At 37.4% G+C, this 23960-nt stretch overlaps 1 protein-coding gene across 4 annotated transcripts in view; it reads left to right on the top strand.

Moving 5' to 3' along the window:
* OXCT1 (3-oxoacid CoA-transferase 1) overlaps nt 1–23960 on the top strand; it is a 128836-nt gene that overhangs the window by 58407 nt on the left and 46469 nt on the right. For all 4 annotated transcript variants that reach the window (XM_069492162.1, XM_069492164.1, XM_069492161.1 and 1 more), the window contains 6 exons: nt 533–640; nt 2399–2513; nt 5119–5213; nt 6991–7039; nt 13571–13643; nt 14243–14318. In XM_069492162.1, coding sequence (XP_069348263.1) covers nt 533–640; nt 2399–2513; nt 5119–5213; nt 6991–7039; nt 13571–13643; nt 14243–14318 — 516 coding nt within the window. The remainder of the gene's footprint in view (nt 1–532; nt 641–2398; nt 2514–5118; nt 5214–6990; nt 7040–13570; nt 13644–14242; nt 14319–23960) is intronic.

Here is a 23960-nt window from a genome sequence, read left to right as displayed (position 1 = left end):
TCTATCACGATTCTAGGACACTAACAGCAGGAATAATTAAAAACAGTATTTGTATCTATATTTAAAAAGCTTTTCAATTGAGCAGATGTTGTTACAGACTTTTGTCTTTGATATGATAAATTTCTGATTAATTTTGAAAAATCTGTGTTTAAGGGATGTGCTTTCAAGTTTTGCATAGTTCAGCTGCAATTTGTGAAAGTTCAAGCAGCTGTACTGACCAGCCACTTGACAAATTTGTAATTGAGGCTCTTTTAGTCAAAGTCTAAGTTCTGGAGCTTTATATTCTGTAATTTTGTGTTCGGACACATGCATTTGAATTTCTTCTCTTTTGTGGGTCCAGAAGTTATGGTATACATTACACGTATGTACACACACATAAATACATATACATATTCTCTCATATGTATATTTACATTATATATCCAACCTAAGTTACAGGTAAAGATGCATATATTTCACTTTTTTGAAAATAAAAAATATTCAGTTTAAGCTTCCACTACCTAACTTTTAAAAAAAATTTCTCTCTGTCTAGGTTGAAGAAATTGTGGATATTGGCTCATTTGCTCCAGAGGACATTCATATTCCTCAGATTTATGTACATCGCCTTATAAAGGGAGAAAAATATGAGAAAAGAATTGAGGTAATTGACTTAACTTCTCTGTCAGTATTTATGCATCTGGTTACCAGAGAGATATGTACCTGGGGCCATTCCTGATGATGGAGAATTGAGGCTGAGTAGGAAGTCTTGGTTTAGATCTTAGTAGGAGCTTCTCATGTGTCAGTCCTAAGGCAACATGATTGTCTGTCCCACTGTCCAGCCTGACAATCCCTTGTCCTCACAAGTCATCATTGGGGTGAAGGGAAACTTCTCCTTTGCCCTTGGAAGGATCGTTGAAAAATCAACTCACAATAAAACAGATTAATAAAAGAAAAGCTATACAAATTTATTTTAACATGTATATATGGAAACCCTCAAAAATGAAAATTCAACTCTTCAATGAGGTACAGGGGCTTTTAAGGAATGGGGGCTTGAAAGCAGAAAAGCAGGTTTTAGGAGGGAGAAAGGAAGAAGTTTGGGTAGGTAGCAAAGGTGATCTTATGTAAATGAAACTTTAAAGGTAGCAGCCCTCAGAGCAAATACATGGTAAATCTATGATTTCTTTTCATATGTTAAGGGTGTCAGACTCTCAGTTAATCTTTTCTAGATGGGGAGAGACAGACCTGGCTGTATTCTCTACAGATGTGGATTTCCCCCCAAGGAAAGACAGTTTTGCAGTGTTATTTCTATCTGTGAGACTCACGGAAGCCATCTCAAAATATGTCAAAGAAATATATTTTGAGGCAAAATATTTCTGATTTCCTTCAGTATATATCACCATGTCATGCAATTCTCTAGGTTATGTCTACCAGGCTTCTACAACTGTCCTAATTTATGGTGCGTAGTTTTGCTGGCTGTCTTCAAGGGTAGAGAAGAATAATCAGTTCTTTGGCTTTACCCCAGCTGGAATCTTAATGCTTGATTATTCAGAAATGTCTGTCTCTCTTGAAGTTGCTTTGCACTTTCAGAGTACAGAAAGAACATCATTAGCTGTGAGCAGCTGGGAGACAGGAGATTATGGCAAGGAGTGGGTACCAGGAACTATGGAGGTGTTCTAAGGCCAGTGGGAGCATAGAGAATGGCCAGCTGGCCATAACTGATACCAAGATTCAGAAGTGTGCAGGAATCCGCAACAGACTAGAGATATAGTAGGAGACTTCAGGCGACCGTAGATACCCACTACCTTGTAGACATCAAACAGACATTCTGCTATCCAAAACCAGCGTCAGGGGCCTAGGAAGAAGGGATGGGGCTTTTGCAAACAGTAACCAGAGTCTGTGTCAAGGATTTTAGTAACAGAAATAGTTTCCTGGCTGGCTTCTAGATTGTTCTATGATTCCTCTGATGCACTTGTAGCAAAACCAGTCTAGGCTCTGTGGGTAGAAATAGGCTGTTGGCAGCAGCAACACCTGGTAAACACATTCTGACAGCCCTGAAAAACAGATCCCAAAGGTCTGTTCCTTTTTCTTTCTTCTGACCAATTCCTGAGCCCCTGAGGAGAATTCATTTGCAGGAGTCAAGAGTAACAGTAGCAGCAGTCGGTGTGATAATAACAAGGAGATTATTTGCTTCAAACAGAACAGGCATATCTTCTTTTTCAAACAAATCTGAGTGCTTTCACTTACTTCCTAAAGAATTATTTCTGTCATCAAATGTCACCTATGTTATATATTCGAGATTTGTCTCATAGTAGTAATGGGAGAGAGTTAATTTTTTTCCCAGTAAAAGCTTATATTTCAGCAGTGATAAAATACAAGCATACCTTCAATCATGAAAAATTTATTTCTGTTTATTTTAAAGCGTTTATCAATCCGGAAAGAAGGAGATGGAAAAGCCAAATCTGGGAAACCCGGAGACGATGTAAGGGAACGTATCATCAAGCGGGCAGCTCTTGAGTTTGAGGACGGCATGTATGGTATCCTTTATCCCGGGCAAAGACATATCTCTTCTCTTTTTCATATTGGTCAGGCTACTGGGCCTTCTGCATAGTGATTCATCTTTAGTTCGTGGTAGCTTTTAAAGCAGTTGAACAATTCTTTTTTTATCAAAATTTGGCATGTAACTTGAAGATATCAAGATATATAAAATTTGTATAATCTGTTTGCCTTTTTGAAACAAAATGGCAACCAAAATTTTGCTTATCTATTTTCTAGTATGCAGTGGATTTCAGAGCAATCTGGCATTTAGCTAGAAATTATTGGGAAAAGAAATTACCAAAGTTGAAGGTTTCAAATCTCAGAATTACTAGTGATAACCAATGCTATCTACTTTTTCTATATTTTGACATTTGTATACCCATTGAAACATAAAATCCAACTTCTTAATGATTTTCTTCTTCCTTTGACAAAGATCCCATGAATATACCCTTTTATGTCCAAAGTTTTGTAAAGGTATTCAATGAATGATTCAATTCTTCTTTAGATACTTTGTCAAAAAAGAGGTAGGGTAGACATAGTTTAGTACAATTAGTATTTGAATTTTGAATGCATTTAAATAATGGTCTGCTCGCCATTTGGCTAGTTTTCAATATGTCAGACATTGAACTATATAATACAAATAATACATAGAAATACAAATAGCATATGACAAAATAAATATTTGTTGGATGACAGATACAGTAATGCCATACTTAAAGACCTAGGACAGGAAGAATTATAAACACAAGTGTCTCCACTCTGTGAGCTTCCCTGGTCCATGAGTATCAGTCTTTCAGACTGTGATCTTGATTGGGAGAGTGTTCTTTTTCTCCTTTCTCTCTGTTCTCTTTACCTCCTCCTCGTTTTTCTTTATTTCTCAGTTTTGTGTTATGGTGAGAATTCATATAGGGGAAGAGAATATCATGTCCCCTCTATTTCATCTCTTGTATCAGTAAGATAGGGAGTCAACCAACCTGACTTAGTAGGTGAAAATTAGTCACTGAGCTTTCTCCTCAACCCATGATTTCTCAATTGACTTACACTGATGCTTAAATACTGATTGTAACACTGATTTTTAGGTTATAATGACTTCTAGGTGTTCTGGAAGTATTCACTGCTATTGTATTGCTTATGAAAAATATTTGCAAGTAAATTCATATAAATGATCCTTCCATATCACCTACTCTTTTTCAACCCAGAGTACGTAGACTTTTTTCTCCCTGATGTTTGACTTACTCAAAAGAAATGAAATACATATAATATTGTAGTAGCCTGTGATTTGCTAAGAGGCAAACTAAGTAGCTGTTATGGACTTACTGTATCCACAGTGTCCTGGGTCATTGAGTTGTCATGCTGGCCTTTGTACTTTATAATATGGTATCACATATAAACTCTATTTTTTCTGGCCTTGCTCCATAAAGATTTCAGTGTTACTAGAATCTCATCAGCACACCATTATTCTTTGGACTAATTCTGGTGAGGTATTTTGTTTTCAGTGGTAGTGGGCGGCAGTTTTAGGCAGTGTAAGGACCTCCAATCTGGTGAGCCTGCCTGCGTTGAGAGGCAGGATTAAACCCACACCATTGCATACGAATCAGGGTTGATCCTGTTTTGATCATCAAAGGAAAAAGATTCAACACTCTCAGTTAATTCTTTGGTGCCTTAACGCAACTGTTCTATATACTGCTTCAATTGTATTTGCTAAAACTTAATTCCCTGCCTCCCTTCTTTTTATGTCTCAGAGAAAATTCAGTTACCAATGAATGCTGCCACAGAGATCCAAAGGAGCTGATATACTTTTAAGCAGACATTCTGGTACTGTCAGAAAACTTTTTTTAAACTTAAAAATGGGAGCCAGATACAATGGCTCACACTTGTAATACTAGCACTTTGGGAGGCTGAGGCAGGAGGATCACTTGAGGCCAGAAGTTCAAGATCAGCCTGAGCAATATAGTGAGACCCTGTCTCTACAAAAGAAAACCACAAAAATTAGTCTGGTGTGGTGGTGGGCGCCTATAGTTCCAGCCTTGGGAGGCTGAGGCAGGAAGATCTCTTGAGCCCAGGAGTTTGACGTTGCAGTGAGCTATGATGATGCCACTGCACTGTATCCTGGGCAACAGATCAAGACTCTGTCTCAAAAAAAAAAAAAAGGGGGGGGGGAGAGGGTAGCCCAATTTGTTTATCAATAAACATGATAAATATTAAATCACGTTTGTTTTTAGTGGGAGTTTTGAATAGTGAAAATCATTTTTAAACAAAGGTCAAGCCATGTTTAATAATATATCAATCCAAAGTTGCTGAACACATTAATGAAAATAAAATAGTCTTACATTTTTGCTAAAATGATCTCTTGGCTAGCTTTTGAAGGCAGCATTTTGATATCTTTGTGGAAAAGCATATTAATGTTATTGAAAAATCTGTGAGATTTTCTTTTTGAAAAATTACAAAATAATGCCCAGAGGGTAAATGAAGAATATAATCAGTTGTTACATTCAGAGCAAGTTCCCTTTAAAGAAGGCTTCTATTCGGATTTATATATGTAGAAGATTTATGGTACAGTATCTCTACCTTTTATATGTTGGGCCTTAACATCTTTTTCCCCAGCTAATTTGGGCATAGGAATCCCTCTTCTGGCCAGCAACTTTATTAGCCCAAATATGACTGTTCATCTTCAAAGTGAAAATGGAGTCCTGGGTTTGGTAAGATGGAAATAAAGTTTTCTTTATCTAGTCTTGATGGAGAATGAGATTTCATATATAGTAAAATCTTCTGATAACAGAGTTGTTAGCTTAACATTCCCAACCTTACTTTTCTCTTTGTTTACTTTTATCCCTATTTACCTTTCCCCTGAAAACCGTATTAATTGTGAGCATGTAGTACTGTTTATTGTGGTAGTGTCCTGACTGTGTGAGCTTTCTGACTGTTCCTCCTTGTTAGTCTGTCAGCATTCATCTCCCATATTGTACGTGTTTTGGAGAGACCTCGTGATTTCCTGTTTCCTTAACTATTTCTCACTCTTTTGTGGTTGGATAAGATAATGAAGGTTATTAACACTTCTGTGTTAAATAAAAATCAGGCTCAGAATGAGAATCTAAAGAATAGCTTTCTACTTTTGGACAGGAACCTTTTCTGACAGTTGATTACCTCAAAAAGTCTTAGAATTTCTCATCTAATTCTCTTTTTGAAGGCGTATTGTCCAAAAGGGTAGAATTTTCTCTTTTTCAAGGTTAACCTTCCAGATGAGCTCAATCTTCTTATAGGATTAGGCCATATTTTTATTCAATATTATAATAATATTAAGAAATATTTGTGCTTCCCAGATGACAATTTTAATTTAATTCTTAACTGTGGCAGGGATTATTTATGGTTTGCCAATTCATAATATTCCTAAATCTTTTATTATTTCTGTGTAGCTCTTAACTGTAAATGTAATGGAAATTGTACATATGAGAAATGTATATCCAGTATTTAAAATATAAATAATGACCATGGGCATATAGTCAATACTGATTGATTGAGGCAATAATCATGACATTTTCAAAAACACAAAAATGACATGTATCTGGATAAAAGCAGACTCATACTGGTCGAAGACTTGCACTTTTAAGGTACTTTAGCAATTATCTAGAGTGATCAACTCCCTGATGTGGAAGATGAGAGATACAAGTTTATGTGAATTCTCCATGGCCAATATTTAAAGGAAAGTTTACATAGATCTAAAATATTAGTTGCCCCTTCAGTTTATCTATAGGATAAATTTTTGTTCCCTCTTTAGCAAGTATGTAAAAATTTCATAGCCAATATTTCCTCATTCTTGGATCCGTATTATGCCTTTTTCTGTTCCCTATTTCCTTTTCCTCCCTTTTGCTTAATATACATTAGGTTATGAAACTACTTGCCCCATTCAAATAAATAGATTTGCCTCATAAAAATATATGCCAAAAAAAAAAAAAAAACTTGCTGAGAATAATTGAGCAAAGACAACATTACGACAGAAGCATATCAAAACTTAGATGTAATGAGAGGTAAGATTACAACCCCCAATTCAGGCCTTTAGGTGTTTTACATGAGAAAGCTGAAACTTTGCCTCTGTAGCTCCTTCTAGCCAAATAATGCAATGTTAGTTTGTATTCATTGATCCTACCAGAAAAGTTTATGAATAACATAGGCTGCATAGTAGGTACTAAATAATTACTTTTTGTTTAATTGGCCTGTATTTCTAATAGTACAACATTTCTTTCAAATGGGTAATTTTAGAAAATATTTTTCATTTGCCCAATTACAACTATTAGTGTAAAAAAGACTAGTTAATATGAAAAACAGAGCCATGAACACATCAGAATTATTTTTAAAAGGTTCACCTCAAGTCTTTGGTTGATAACTTCATAGGGTTTTTAGGGAAGTTATTCATATTACAATTTTAGTATGTGATTCAGTGAGAATCTTCTTTTGTTAATTGTGTGCTGTGTTTGACAGGGTCCATATCCATTACAACATGAAGCTGATGCAGATCTAATTAATGCAGGTAAATTCTCTTATTACATATTTTTCTAGTGTTTCCCTTTGCTATTAATATTAATTTTGTTCTGTGCCAAACAATAGTTAGGATTTGGACTCAATTCTTTGTCTTTTTCTGGAGAGTATGCCACTGTATTTATTGTTGAGGAGGGGAGATAAGCCTTTCTAGACCCTCTTTGAGGTCTCCTCTCATTTAGGGATGACTGAGGTAAAGGAGGAAATGCAGGTGGAGGCACATTTAGGGGAAGAGCTTTGGTGGGTCAGTCAGGGTCCTGCCCATAGATAGAGAGCACTCTCAGATGAGGTAATTGAAGAGAGCTAAAGTAAGGGACAATTTACAAGGGTGTGGACAGGATTGAGAGAAACCAAGAAAGGATGGTGCAATCTCACTGGAGGTTAATATCACCCCTAGGCCTTTAAGGGGCAGTGGTAGGAGAGGGTCACCTAACAGGAACTATGGCCTCTGGTTCAGGAACACAGCCAGCTTGCAGCAGTCTGGGTCTCCTGCCTATGCCTCCCATTGGCTAGTCACAAGTCGAAATAGGTCAGCCTTCTCAGGATGGAGAAGGGTGGGGAGTGAATCCATAGCAGTAGAAAGAAAAGATCTGGTACACTGGGGTTTTTGTGTAGGTGATGCTTACTGTCCTCTAGTCCTGCAGTCCCCAGGCTGAGGACTGGTACCAACCAGTGCATGGCCTGTTAGGACCCAGGCCGCACAGCAGGAGGTGAGGAGCAAGCGAAGCTTCATCTGTGTTTGCAGCCGCTCCCCCTTGCCCCATTGCACCCTGGCACCCCTCCCCACACCCCTACCCTGTCCATGGAAAAATTGTCTTCCATAAAACTGGTCCCTGGTGCCAGAAAGGTTGGGGACTGCTGTGAGTCTAGTCCTCACTAGGGTGAGAGAACATCCTCCAAAGGTACAAGGGTGCCTAAGCATGCACTCTGACACTAAGTATGACCCAGTGACATGAACAATAAATACAGTTTCTTTGAACTGGGGACTCTAGCCTTGTCTTCTCCTTTGTTCCTACACTCAAATGCTTTCCCTTTTATTATTAGCCTTTTCTTTGACTGGGACATAGAGTCACATATATTAGAAGCCTAGAGGAGGAAGAACAGATCAGGCCTTTTTGCCGTCATCGCTGCTATGCTTGAGGCAACACTGTCACCATGTTGGGGCTGTAGATCATCCTTGGAGTGAAGTTGCCCATAAGAAACTAATTTTTAAGTTCGAGCATGATTTTCTGCACGCTTCTTTCACTCTTATTCATTCTACTCCTGCAAAAGTATTATTCTTACTTTGCATTCAAAAATAGTATGTGTAAATCTCAGAAGAGAAGTAATACGAGCTGAACATAAAGGCTGGCTGCCAAGTAGAATTGATGTTTGATACTTGGAAATTTTGGAAGTAAAACAGCTTCTGGTTGAATAGTTGAATTAGTTAACATGACTCAACTCTGAAAGGCCCACTGTGATAAAGCAATGACATTTAACCAAGACTATAATTTAATTGTACTGTACCCTTTAGCAATAGCTCATTGATCTGTGAAAATATTTGCTGCTTGGTTTAATTAATTTATGATGTTAGTGAGTTATTTGCAAAATGAATAACTCCATTTTTCAAATTTCAGGCTTGAGTTCATAAAACCCACTTTCCTTGGAAAAGTAGTTAATCTTGTTAATGTAGTTGGACGGTAGGTGTTTCTGATTCCATTGAGCTTAAAAGTAGCACAGCCCTAATGAAGCCACCAATTTTATATTTCAACTTCTGAAATACCATGTATAATCTTAAACTACTTTGTAAAAGAAGAATTCATTTTTAATGGGAAGCCAAGTTGCAAATCAGTTTAACAATATTCTAACTCTTTTATCAAAGTCCTTTGTGGGATATTTGATGCTTGTGATTTTGAAGTTGTCTAAATTAGGGAGTAAATACTTTGAGCCAGAGACGCTAGAACATAAATAGGTGGTTTCTTCAATTCCCAAAATTACCTGGAAATTACCTGAAAGATCAGCCCATTATTTATGTTAATTTGAAAAGATTTTTAGGGAAATTCTTTTAAATGAAATCAGAGAGTTGTGATTCTCAGTATAACTGATGTATTAAAATTTCAAAATAATAATTGAACTATTTCCAAGGGTCCTGTTTTTAAAATGATAGTCTCGTAAGTTTATGTAAAAATGAATTACTACTTATATGGTATCATATGGCTTAGAGTGTACTTTTTCACATATATTACACCATTTAAGCTTCAAATGAAACCTTGTTATACAGATTGGGAAACTGAGGGCCAGAGAAATGAAGTGATGTGCTCAAGATGAAATTATGAACTGAACTGAACTCACACACAGTCTTCTGTTTTTGAGCCCTGGCCTTTTTCTCTATATACTGAACTACACTTGATGATAATCTGACTTTTACAGAGGTGTAGACACCAGTGCTTGGAACATTTCAGAGATCCAGTGAAGATCTGGGTTGAACCTGCAGTAACTCGATGCAATTATGAAATCTTTATTAAATCTCATGTTTTTGCTTTTATATTTTGCATCGTCCTCTTTCTTAATGTTGTTTTTAATTTTATTATACAAATATTTTAAATGACTTTTGATTAAAATTGCTTTAGCAAGAATCACCATGTTGATCTTATGGGCTATAAATGTCCCTCCTCCCCCCCCCCCCCCCCACACCTGCCACATACTCTCTATAGTAGTGGTTTTCTATAGATTGGGGTTGGGGTATGATTTTGCCCCCCAGGGGACATTTGACAATGCCTGCAGACATTTTTGATTGTCACGCCTGGGGGAGGAGGTGCTACTTGCATCTAGTGGGGAGAGGCCAGGGATGTTGCTAAACAACCTACAACAACCAGAACAGCCCCCCACCAAAGAGTTATCCAGCCCCAAAGATCAACAGTGCCAAGGAGGAGAAACCCTGCTCTAGAAGTGTATGTACCATATCTGAAGAATCACAGGCCTGCAGTTTAAATTACACACAGCACAGCATTCTAGATCTTTCCAGTGGTTGCAGCCAACCTTTCTGGCTATATCTTTCACTGTGTCCTGGACTTCTGGGTGTATTCTGATCATGGCTCATCCTTTCCTTCCTGTGTGCCTTTGCTCTTACTGTGCCTTTCACCACATTTTTTTCCCTGCCCCTTCCTTTTTCATCCTCATCGCCCTTCTGGTAATTTCCTGTCATAATGCATTATGCTTATCCTTCCAGTCCCAGCTCATTTGTCCTCTCTAAGTCTTCTGCAGCTCAGAAATGCCCTTCCCCTGAAGCACAGCATATCTAGTGTCTCTCTCGTAAGCCCACCACATTTTGCCTCATAATTATTTGTCTGTGTTTATCTCTTTTGCTGGATAGTAAGTGCCTTTTGCGTGGGGCAGTGGTTCTCCAAGTATGGTCCCCAGACCCACAGCATCAGCATCACCAGGGACATTTTAGAAAAGGAATAATCAGGCCCCACCACACACCTGCTGAGTTAGGAACTCTGGGAGTTGGGTGCAGCAATCTTCCTTTTTGTAAGCCCACCATGTGATTCTGATGAGTGTTAAAGTTTGAGAACCACTAGTTTAGGGCAGCTGAATTTTGTTTGTAACATTGCTTAAGGCACATAGTAGCCATTCAGTACTGAGAGAAATGACCTGTAAAATCACGAGCCAAAGGACTCAGTGACTATGAAATTGAGTAGCTCTTTTGCCCAAATACATGCAAAGATGCAACTATATACACAGAAAAATTGGAGGAGACAGAGATCAATCAGGAATGGCCAAGTAAGAAAGCCCTCTTTGTTGATTGTCTTATTATGACTTTTGACCAAATTTGAACATTGTATTTGAAAAGCATGGATTCAACTTTAGGATATTTATTTTTGTTTAGACATTAGATGTTTAAAAATGGTAAAAATTAACCTTGCTTCATAAGAATGTAATTTATAAGGTGCTGGAATATATTAGCAGGAGCTGATAACTTTTTTTCCATGAAAGTTGTTTTCTGGGCTGTTTAATAAAACTGTTTCATAAATTGTATAGAGAGAGCCAAAACTCTCCCCATTGATACCAGGGTTTCCTAGAAAGTGGTAAATAATGAATGCCTTCTGTGTACTACCAGCCAGAAGAGTTTTTGTGAGTTAGTCCCTAAAAAAACAAAAAATTGGGATTTTTATGTTTTTCTTCTTTTTTTGTCAAATTATTCCTCAACTTTCCACTTCACAGGATTGGTGAAGATCTGAATTTGCTGGACATAAAAGTTGTGTTAAAATAAGGTTTAATTGTATTATGTTTGTCATACAACCTAGAGCTCACACAGCCTGGCTGCATAACCCCACCATAAAAGCCAATTGCTCGGTTCTATGGCATTTATCCCTAGAGGGGCAATGCATCGTCTCTTTTATAAGTAGGTTTGGAGAGAGAAATAATAAAAATGACAGTAATAAAAGTTGGTGTTTATGGAATCCTTTCTTTGTGCCCCAAGCACTAGACTAAGGACTTTATATGCATCATCTCACTTAATCCACGAAGTCCCATGTGCTTTCTACAACCCCTTACTAACCATACCAGAAAGTATTTTCCAAAGCTTTTGAGTATTATGGTATTTTGAAAGACATGAAAATGTTTCTACCATTTTAGAATCAAACTGCCTTGGGGAATAAATATTTCAGCATGATATAAATAGGCTTACTCTTTTTCCATACTCAAGTTTGAGTGGAGGGGGGATATTGAGGGAAAATTGGCTTTCAGAAAAGATTTGAGAAGCTGAGGCTGTGGCTATGTTGCACAGCTGGGGATGGTTAGACTGTGATCCTGTTGTGCCGGGGAGCTTTTCTCTATTCCAATCTTGCAATCATAACTTTTCTTCCCCTTCTTTCAGTCTGCCCTATTACACAGGGGCCCTGCATGGGGTGTGCACTCAGTTCACTTATCTTTGGCAAAGTGGCATGTGACCACTTTCCTGGTTGAGATAAGAGCCGTTCCCAGGCACCTGAAGCTCCTGAATAGACAGGAAATAGATCACAAGACAAGAGCAGCTTGCATATGAGTCAGGTGATATTATTAGTTGTGTGGGGTGTGGATGACCTTGAAGATCTTCTCCAGCTCTGAACTTTTATTATGAGATGTAAGTGTTGGGAGAGGTCCTTCCAAGAGGACCTTTTGGAAGTTAACATCAGATACATTGGCCAGTATTACTATGTTATTTTCTGATTTTATCAAAGTCTTCTGGTTATAATAGAAGCTTATAGGAGCAAGAGAGTAAAGATGAGCCAGAGAGGATAGAAAGAAATGGAGAAAGAGATGAAAAGAAGAGGGTTCAGACCAAATGATAGTAAGAATTATGTGGATGCTTCCCTTCTATATTATTTGTTGATTTTTATTAATTTATTTTATTTAGGTTTCTTTTTTTCTTTTCTTTCTTTCTTTCTTTTTTTTTTTTTTTTTGAAAAAAAAAAGCTCTGTTGCCCAGACTAGGGTGCAATGGTGCCATCCTAGCTCACTGCAACTTCAAACTCCTGGGCGCAAGTGATCCTCCTGCCTCAGCCTCCTGAGTAGCTGGGACTACAGGTACATGTCACCATGCCCAGCTAATTTTTCTAGTTTTTTTAGAGACAAGATTTTGTTATGTTGCTTAGGCTGATCTTAAACTCCTGGCCTCAAGTGATCCTCCCACCTCAGCCTCCTAAAGTACTGGAATTACAGGCATGAGCCACTGCACATGGCCTATTTATTTTACTTCTGTTTTTTCCCCAGTTTTATTGAGGTATAATGGACAAATAAAAATGGTTTATATTCAAGGTATTCAACGTGATAATTTGGTATATGTATACATTGTGAAATGATTACCGCAATCAAGTTAATCAACACATCCATCACCTCACACAGTTATGTACGTGTGTGGTGAGAAGACTTAAGATCTACTCTATTAGCAAGTTGCAGGTGTACAATACAGCATTGTTAATTATAACCACCATGCTGTACATTAGATTATCAGAACTTATGTTGTAATTGAAAGTTATTCATTGATTTAAAAAAAGAAAACCTGAGGGGCATCTCCTGCATCATTCTTTTCAAAATTGCATTTCTTCTTAAGTTCATATTTATTCCACAATCTTTCTGCTCTGGTGACTTACAGTAGCATTAGATTCTGACAGGTGTCACCCCAGAACTCCCTTCCTCTTTATTCCTATTCGTTTTTAGCAGTGGCTTGTGAAGGGAATGGGGGTGATGAGAGGCTGGACAGGTGTAGGCAATTGAGGGGTGCATTGCCTGTAGAGAATTTCCAAATGATAATAAAACTAAGTTGGTCTGCTTTTTGTTATCACCATGCAGGTGCAGTACTGAACAATGGCAGTAAAAATACTCGTCTTCACAGGGTGGACAGTTCCTACTGTGTTCCCCCAGCCCCTTATGCCGCAGCCCTTTGGTAAAGGGAGCTTAAATTCTTTCGGAAACGGAGAAGGTGTAGACCTCTCTGTCCACTGTGATACTGTTAGAAATCTAATAGCCTTTTCTTTCTTTCTTTTTTGGTGTGTGCATTTAGGCAAGGAAACAGTTACTGTTCTTCCAGGAGCCTCTTTTTTCTCCAGTGATGAATCATTTGCAATGATTAGAGGGTACGTAATAACAGTGCCCCTCGTGTTTCACACGGCGTGGAATGAGCTGAGTCATCCCGAGTGTTAGCGAGGCTCTGAAACACAGCCACATGGCCCAGCCAGAAAACTATCATGGGCTCGTTCGGCTGCAAGAAGATGTGAAATTATTCACAGTGAATGTTGAGCATTGAAATATCCAGCCCACTGTTATGAAAAGAACCCCCACAGTGGAATATATATCTTTGGGCCAACTAGACTGAAGTAAACATTTCTAAGGTCCTTTCTGAGTATCCTACCATTTTCTTCAAACTGTGTTCACTTTCTAGCTTGTTTGTCTTCAAATTGAGTCACATTCTACCTCACTGAAGGAAATAATCTCACTGTGTACACCTGTTTTTAATTTGTTTTTGGAGACAATATAAGCTATAATTGAAAAAAAAAACTTTTAATGGTTATTTCTCTGCATAAATTTGGAGCGGATCTATTTGGAAACCAGTTGTGAGGTAGGGGAAACAAGTGTATTTTGGGGATATGGAATTATTTACAATCGCTGGCCATTTCAAGCAAAGGGGACATGAAGCTGTGAGGTTTACTTTATCTTTCCTCTTTTTCTTTCTCAGGGGACATGTCAATCTAACAATGCTAGGAGCAATGCAGGTCTCCAAATACGGTGACCTGGCTAACTGGATGATTCCTGTAAGTAGACATTTTTTTCTTCTGAATTATTCTTGGATCAGAATAATTATTTTTGAAATATTAAGAAAATAACATGTTCAGTTGCTTTGAGAGCACAATATAATTATTTTAAAAAATGAAGAAATATTTTAATATATATTTCTTGTTTGAATCAGCTTTTAATTAAGCACTGAGAAATATTCAGCTTTGCTGGTTTACTATGTAGTTGGGTCTACAAACAGGCAAGGTCAGGGCCAAAACAACATTTTCCTTAGGAAAAAAACAGATAGTTGGGGAAGATAAAAAATTAAAGGGTCAGTTATACTCTGATGAAAGTAAGCAATGCAAATATATGTCATAACCAAAGTTTTAAACTAGAAAGAACAATTAAATTCATTAATTTTGTTAATTCTATTTTCTTATTCACCGAGATTGAAATCCTGTCTTGATTGGTCATGTGACCCCATAAATAATCACGTTGTCTTCTATTATAGAATGTAGAACCTGTGACGGTTAAACATGTTTGTGAAACGCAAACAGTTTTTATTTAGTAATGATCTAAATCAAGGAAGAAACCTCTTAGAATTAGCTTTGGGAAGAGGGTTGTTATCAGTCACTTGATCCATGAGTGCAGTTCGCATATTCCAGGTGGTTGCTTCCTGACTACATGCATGGAAACAACAGTGGGTGTGTGTCCATGAGTATGAGCTCATTTTGGCTGCTTGCCCAGGTTATTCTTTATGTGTGTGTTTAAGGGTTTCCATGTGTTTCTCTATAGCACCAGCTGAAGGAAATCTTGTCAAGTAACTGAGACTGGTGTTCTATGATGTAACCATTTTCATGAAATCTTTAATATTTTTTTTTAGGAAGGTGGATTAATTAATATAGCTGGATCAATATAACAGTGTTAGAGATTGTGTTAGTTGAGCTCTTTTAATCTAATACCACTTGAAATATTATTTTAAAGTCTTAATAATTATTAAAGCCCTGGTTTTCAAACTTGGTTGCATGTTGGAATCACTTCAGAGTTTTAAAAATTACTGATACCTGGGTTCCAGCCCCAGAGTTTCCAATTTAATTAATCTGGGCTGTAGCCTGGCCACTGAACTGGTCAGAGCAACCAAGACAATTGCAGTCTGTGAACAAGTTTGTGAACCAGCCTATTAAAGATTGACCACAATTCACTCATGTTTAAAATGTAAGGGAAAAACAACATTGACTTATCAATAGTAAGACTTCTTAACAAATTATAGGTTATATTGTTATTTTACTTATAAACATATTGGTCTTTATAAATCAGCTATAAGGGTTGGCAGCTTTTGGAGACCTCAGATATCAGAGAGGATCTTTTGAGCATCATACAGTAAGTCAGATTGAAAATTTGTGGAAATACGTATTTGTGTATGAAATCTGAATGTATTTCTATTTTCAAATTTTAGAAAAAGGTCATATGGGGTAGCAGAAGGAGCATAGAAAAGCAAGCCCCGGGTTTTAACCCTGACTTTGCCAGTAATCAAGGTGTGACCTTGAACATATCATTTCAATTCTTTGAGGTAAAGTGTCTTCATCTATAAAATGAGGGTTTGAAACTACATGATTTCAAGGGTCCTAGCTGGCTCTAGTAGCTTAGTAGTTAAGAGCAAGGGCCCTGTAGTGAGATAGAGCTGGGCTGAAGTCCTGTTTTTGTCACTTGCTAGCAGTGTAACTTGAGCCACTTAGCTACTTTTCCTTATCTGTAAAATGGGAATGATGAAATGGTACCTACTTCGTAGGACTATAAAAAGGAATAAATGAAATAATACATACAAAGTACATAGCACAGAACTTGACACATTGTATTTGCTAAATAAATGGGTTATTATTTTGGTAGGTTAAGAAGGAGAAGTTGAGGGTACCTGGCAGAGAAAGGAATAGTTTCTGTGAACAGAAACAATAAATAGGGTTTTAAATATGCCTATTTCTCTGGACTAATGATTTTTGAAATTAGTTTGCATAGTAGTCTTGGGTGTGGAGCAGAAATATGTTCAACATGCTCTTCCTTTTAGGGAACTTGGACATCTTTAAGAAGTCCAATATAAGATTTGTTTATATTATGATTTAGCATGCACTGAGGCTGGAAACTTTCATATTGAGAATGTGTGTGATGTAGTTATCATTTGCAGGAAAGATTTCCCAATGTGAGTAATATTTTTATATATCCTGTTAAGATTCCTGTGAATGATTAAAATGTGTATATTACTTTGTCATTTTCTTAATATAATTTGGAGCTCATGTGCTTCCAAAGGAATGGACCTAGTGGGGTGACAATGAGGTACGCTAGAATTCTGTAGGAACATCATGGAAGAAATCTAGGTGAGAAAAATTAAGTTCTTGGGTTTGGTTCTACACTTTTGGTAAGTTGTTTTTGATTAGCATTTCTTTTGTTGCTTTAGTGACTGAGAATCACTTCCTGACTTCTTTGTATGTGATACATAGTATATATTTTCGTTCTCTGGGACTCAGGACAACTTCAGAGTCAAGTCCATGAGGGTTACTTTGGAAGAGATCTAGGTTGAATTTCAGTTCTTTTCCTTACGAATTATACAATTGGAGGCACATGTTTTTCCTAGGATTAAGTAAGAAGAAAATGAAAAGTGAACACTGCAAGCATTCCCTAAATAGTGGCTATAACTTTCATCTTCTTTAATGCTCTATTACTTAACATTAAAGAGGGAATATTTGCCTTAAAATGCACTGGCATAATCAAGACAATCGTACATGAGCCAGTACAATCTGCTTATCCTAAGTTCATATTCAAGTACCAAAAATTGAACCCTTTCTTACTTTTATTCGTTATGGATAAGATGCGGCTTACCCTCCTTGTGTAGTTTCAGTAAGCAATCTATTTTTATTTGTCCCAAAGTTGTGTACATTATGATTTATATAATTTAGATATATTTTTATTGCAAGATCTGACAGTCAAGGAGCTGAAAAGTTCAGCTTTATTATATCATTTTTCATTTACTTTTATCTTTTTACTGAGTTTAATGATCTTTCAATGATCGTATAAGACTTGAGTTCTCAGTGTCATGACATCACTATCAATCATTACGGCACAGATTACAATAAACATTGAGCCTTTAAGGCAAGCAAACAGTGTGGGTGCTATTTGTCTTACTCTTTAATATCTTCTTAGTATGCAGCATTGGTTCCACATACACAGATTTTTAACAATTTTTCCCTGAGCATACAAATAGGGAAAATTTGTTTTTTGCTTTTTTAATTTTTTATAAAGAGTGAAAATTTGACAAAACAGTGGTTGGCTCCTTCAAGCTCCCTACTTATTGTGATGATGGTAAAACCCCAGGCAAGCTAATAAATTGTGGAATGATGAGCAGTCCATTGAATCTGCGTTCAGAACTGCTTGGGTGCCTTCCTAATGTCTGTTTTTTGGAGAACAGCTGGCATCGATTATTGACTTATGAAGGGAAGCAGATGTGTATGATCAGCTATGAGAGCTGGTTATTGAAAGCAAGAAATAGCAGCCCCCTAGACAGGGCTGTAGTACGTGAGTGGCCTGAGAGCCAAGGGCCTCTACTACTGTGTAGAGTTTGAACAAGACATTCTCAAGGCAGAGGGAAATGGCACATTTTTTGGTGTTTGTTTTTCCTTCATATTTTTCATTTCTTTGTGATTTGAAAAGAATAAAGACCAATTAATATTATATTCATGTATGCTACATGTCTGAGTGAAGAAAATTGATTGGGTCTTCTAGATATGCTGTTTTAAATAGTCCAAGTCTCTAGTTTCTAGTATTCCTAGTTGTACAACTAAGGGGCTTTGTGCTCAAGAGTGAACTGTTGGTTTAGTTGCATCAATTGTAATCCAAATACTAAATCCATAGATTTAGATATAGAAATAGAAATATATAGATTATAGCATAGATGAATATATAAACATAAAGATCTAGGTATAGTTTTAACATACTGGTATATTGTTCCTTTGGTCCTGAGACTCAGCAAAGTGCAAACCATGAGTAAGGAAAAGGACAGGTGGAAAATATCTAGGAGATGGTGTGCAGCTTTTGTAATTATTCAGTAGTGCATTTGCCTTATTTGTGTAATACAGTGGAAAACTATAGAACTTTGGAATTATTCCAGAACTTTGGAATTAGACCTGTGTTTAAATACTGGTTCTTTCACTTATCATTTGTAAAATTGTAATTTTTAACTCATGCTCTCTCTAGGGATTAAAATAGTTCATTCATTCAATAGGTATTGATTAGGCATATATTAAGGGCCATGCACTTGTTCTAGCCTTTTTTGGGGATGCAGCAGTTAACAAAATAGATGAAATTCTCTGCATTTATGGAGCTGATATTCTTTTTTTTTATAATAAAGTTTTGAATATCTTGTGTAATTTATTGAATACTGTGCTGAAAGTGAAAAACAGAATGCTTGTGAGGGTACTAGAAGTTTGGTTTCTACTGACTGCAATGACTGCTGTACCACTGTAAATTCAAAGAATCATTAAGTCGAACCATCAGTAAGTCAAGGCCCATGTATATATATGTGCAAAGAGTCTCAGGAAGAGGCCTGGGATTCTTCTTAGGTAAAGTACTAACTAATGCCAACTAATGTTTTTTTTTTTTTTTATTTCAGCATATTATGGAGGTACAAATGTTTAGGTTACATATATTGCCTTTCCCCCCTCCCCAACCCCCACCCCTGAGTCAGAGCCCTAAGCGTGTCCATCCCTCAGACAGTGCGCATCGCACTCATTATGTATGTATACACCCATCCTCTCTTCACCCTCCCATCTGCCTGACACTCGATGAATGTTATTTCTACATGTGGAGCTGATATTCTAACAGGAGAATGGTGTAGAGTCCACAGAGTATGGCTCCTGTACCAAATCTGGTCCACTGCCTGTCGTCTAATGTTTCAAAGTGACAGTTTAAAGTGTCTGATTTTCTAATTGTTTAATACCATTAATAATATTTTTGAACTTGATGTCTTTGTGTATTTATTGGATGATTTTTGTAGTATCAATCCCTAGAAGTAGAATATCTTGGTCAATATTTTAGGGTTTTTGATAAATATCACTGAATTACCATCCAGAAAAATTATCCCAGGTCACACTCACACTATTTCTACTCTATTACTAACACTGGGATCAGCTTTTTTCCTATTATTCTATTCTATTATTTTTTATTTTTTAGAAAAACTGCCATCTAGACTATTTCGAAGGAAGACAGTACCTTACTCTTCTGGAGGGCACTTAATCCCCTTCTTCCCTCTTGTTCTGGATGGAAGCTTCAAGCAATTGTTATCTCTTATCAAATTCCAGTGCTGCTATCTTTGGTGATTTTAAAAGACAGCATTGGTGGTGACTATTTTGTGTTAGTGAATGTGTCTTAAGAGACCAGCCATAACAAGCATATGTCTGAGTGTGTGTGTGTTTCTTCTGTATCCATTATGCAGAACAAGCTCTAAATGTGGGATGAAATAAAAACAGAGCTATTTTTATCTCCTGTGGTGCCTTTAACTTTATTCAGTTAAGGAAGCTTTTCCTCTGCCCTTAATGAATACTCAGGCTGCATTACATTTCAGCTCACTCTCAGATAATAAACTGTCCTTGGGTCATTTTAATTCATAAACTCTGTCTTGATTCAGGAATTATAGGGTCCAGTCACAATAATGACCAGTACTTTAATATGCATTCAAAAGCAATGCATCTCCTCTCATTTCTGCTCTCCTGGCTATAGGCTGCATGCATTTGGGGAAGGTTGTGTGGTGGTCCTTCACTTTTTCTCTCTACTTATCTCCTCCCCCAACTCTCTGTTTGGTACTCACAAGGATCAAAATTCAGAAGGGAAGGCAAGGGAATAGGGCAGGAAAGTTCTTACAAAGCTGGGGCCTGGTAATGCCATTTGCTGGCTCCATTCTCTCTGGCCCTTAAAAATATTTAAAGTTGACCCTTGTGTGTGTGTGTGTGTGTGTGTGTGTGTGTGTATGTGTGTGTGTTGGGGGTGGGGGGTTGTCTTTGGAGACTGCTTCTAGGCCTCTCCTGCAGCAGCTGCCCTGATGGATGATGGCTAGATGCCTCCCCAGCTGCTCCTCCACTTTATGCATAGACTCTCATTGACGAGACCCTTCTTCCTCCAGGCTGTCTCGTTGACAAGCTATTAAAACCTCTTTAGGCTGGCCCTCTCCCCCATGGCCCACATCTGAGAAGCACCCACAGTTTCTTGCACTGCCTTCAGTCATGATGTAGTTACTTCCCCCAAACAGCCCCTTTAGCTTTTTGAGGTAGGAGACAGGCCACGCTCCCCAACTGCGGGCACTGTCATTCAGGCTCTGTGGGTTGCCGGGGCAGTGGGCATACTCTCGCCCCTTTCCCTGGTTGCTGGCAGTGGCGGGGTAGGACCACAGTATACTTTTCATCAAATAAGTCCTTCATACAAAATCCTCTGCTTTCCCCATATTGTTATTCCTTGATCTTCCCAAGGGTCCCAAGAGTCTTGAAACATGCTTTTGACCATTTTCGTAAATTCTGCTTCTGGGCATATATTTCATAGCTCTCATATTTGAACGTCAGTCAAAAGTAATACAGGAAGAGTCCTGATCAAACACCTGGTTATAAATACTTTGCTCATGGGCCTGCTGTTCCCTTGTTGCCATTAATTCTCCCTTGTAAGCTCAAATACAACTAAGCCTTGGTGCATATAGGAGTGGTTTCCCTGTATGGTTCCTGTACTTCTGGGCAACCCCCAGCCTGTTCTACTTCCCACCTTCCACAGAGAGCACTGTGGAAGAACCTAGCCAAGCTCTGTTCATTCCACCAGGGAATAAAAACTGAACTGACCCATTGGGGTGGACCTTTACTTACTGTACCAATTAGAGACACATTTAATACCTGCAGCATTTTAAGAGTAAAAAGTGATAACTTCTTATAGAGTGATTTAACAAATGGGCATGCATTTTAAAAAAGGACAACTTTATATTAGTGACTTATGAATTTAGGGTATCATTAGAAACATAGGCTATTTATTGTTCTTTTCTTGGATACTATATTTGGTTGCCCAAAAATACTCTTATCTGTGACTATCTGGAAAACATTATGTTGAAAACTAATCTTTAGTTTCCTCATTTGCACCCAATATTTTTCAGACTAAAGGTGTATTTATAGACTATATCATATTTTATATATTCATTTTGTAAGGAAAATTTCTGTTACTTGGAGGATCCTGTTGATGATTAAGAGCTATGATTAAGACATGAAAGCCACAGCTAAAGTCTAAATCTATTATTTTTACAAGGAGGAAAGTAACAGTTATTAAGCACGTGCCACTGGCCAGGTACCGTGATACATTATTTGCATATTTATTGCCATTTAATCCTCACAGAAGAGTGAGTTAAATGTAATTATCCCTGTTATTAGAGATGAAGAGACTCAAGCCAAGGGAATTAACTGTTCAAGTTAGGTGTGAGCAAGTAATGAAGTGGGGATCTGAATCACAGCCTCCTTTGCTCTTACATGCTTTGCACTCTGCAACAAGGTATTTTTGGAGGTGTTTAATGCCTTTCAGGATGGAAGCAGAACAACCTGCAAAATGCCTAAATATCCCTAGAGCATTCTGTAAACTTTTTTAAAAAAATGATTGTTTCATTGTTTAATTGTGTAGGATAGTCTGTGCAGTTTAATTGTGTAGGATAGTATGTGCTGAGTATATATGATGGGTGGGGTTCTAGGTGGGGTTTTTAAAAGATGCTGGGCAGACCCTCTGTATGTTCTTTCTTCTGCATCCTGTTTCATTTATACTCTCACCCAAATTCTAAAGCTTCCACTGCCTAATCACTTATAAGTAACCTAAATTTTGTGTATGAAGTACTTTATCCACTTTATTATTTACTCATTTTGCTTTTTATAATCTACCAATCAAAGAATTCTTTAGAAGAGTTCAGGCCTTCTACTAGGATTTTTTTTATAAAATTAGTTTTTAGTACTTCTTAAATGGGAAACATTGAAGTGTAATTGTAGAAATATGAGAATCATTGCAAAGGAGAATGCTGAATAGAAGTAAAAATAGAAAAAAAAAAAAGATTAACATTAAGATCAGAAAAGAAAAAAAAGCAAACTCACTAACAAGTCATCTCATCCAGCCTAGCTGCCCACATTTTAACCTTTTAGGTAAACAAAGGGACGTGAGAACCTGAGAATTTCTTCATCTCCATTTTCAGCAGCCTTAAAGAGATTTTGCCTTTTGGTTGCTATTGAAGTCTACTTTTGTTCTGAAAGAAAGGAAATGTTTGTCTTTTTGCTATGTTTCATGTGATGTGTTTGTGAACAACTACTTAACTCTTAAGAACTTTGCCTATTCACTGGAACCTGGATGTATTCAACCCAGAAGCTGAAAGAAAGGTGAGCTAGACATCTGATTGATTCCAAGCCATGGTGCTACACTGCCTCCCAGAAGCTTTTGTAAGAATTTTATCAAACACTCTGCATCTCCTCTGGTCTTAGAAAGCAGACTTATTTGTACAGAGTGGGATTTTGGTCATCTTTGAATCAGTCAATCTCTTTCTCTCTCTCCCCCACTCTCTCCCCTCGTCTCCCCTCCCCTCCCTCCATAGTGAGAATCAGCAATGAGTGAGTTTGATATTTGCAGTAAATACCCCTTTGGCTAATGATACATTTGTATGACTGCAGCAGCCCCTTCTCATTAAACAACCCACTTAAGAAGAGGAGAAGAAACATTAAAAATAATAGATGAGGCCTCGTAGAAGCCCATTATTAGTAATATGATAAATAATGATATTGCTGGTATGACTTAGCAGGGAATGAAACCGAAGGGCTAATGACAACATGACCCTGCAGCTAAATGCTAATGAATCTTGAAAACTAAATTGTATTAAAAGACTGAATTTGGCATTCCGAGTTGGTGAAATCTTTACTTACTTTACTCTTTTGGTTTAGAGGTCATCTTGAACACTTTTATTTTTTTAAAAAAAGGTTTATTAGGGAAAATGTTAAACATATCATATATAAAAACAATAGGAAAATATGTACATCTAGCTTAGACAGTTATCCACTCTTGGCCTCTTTTGTTTCATCTGTACTCCTACTTTAATTTCCCCCTCTCCCAGATCATTTTAAAACAAACCCTACACATCATATTCTATCCATAAATATGTCAGCATTATCTCTGAAAGATAATTTACAGCACCCTAATTTTACTGGTAGAAAACCTGAATCCAAAGAAATGAACTGACTTGACCCAGGCCACAAAACTATTAATAGTTCGTAGCTAAGCCAATACTGGAACTCATCTCTCCTGTCTCATAGTCTTGTAGGGATGCTCTTTCCGCTGTATGAGGAAAAGTTTATATTTGAAAGACAGCATCCCAATACAGAGAGCCCTCTCTGTTTCTTTTCAGTATGCTTAGAAGCAACTCTGTGTCTCCATGAAGTCACTTAACCTCTCTAGACCTCAGCTCTTTATTTTTGCAATATGATGAATAGGATAGCTTCCTCCTCCCTTTTTTTTTTTTTTAGCTTTTATTCAACAAAATTTGTTAGGAAATTTTTCTCCGAGTATTAGGCATTGTATTAACAGTGGGGCTAGAGTGATGAGCAAACCCAATGCAGTCCTCCCCTGTACAAAGAATATTGAATCTGTGG

This window comes from Eulemur rufifrons, chromosome 17 (genome assembly GCF_041146395.1).
Source record: "Eulemur rufifrons isolate Redbay chromosome 17, OSU_ERuf_1, whole genome shotgun sequence".
Classification (NCBI taxonomy): Eukaryota; Metazoa; Chordata; class Mammalia; order Primates; family Lemuridae; genus Eulemur; species Eulemur rufifrons.
This window is presented reverse-complemented; position numbering and strand designations above follow the sequence as displayed.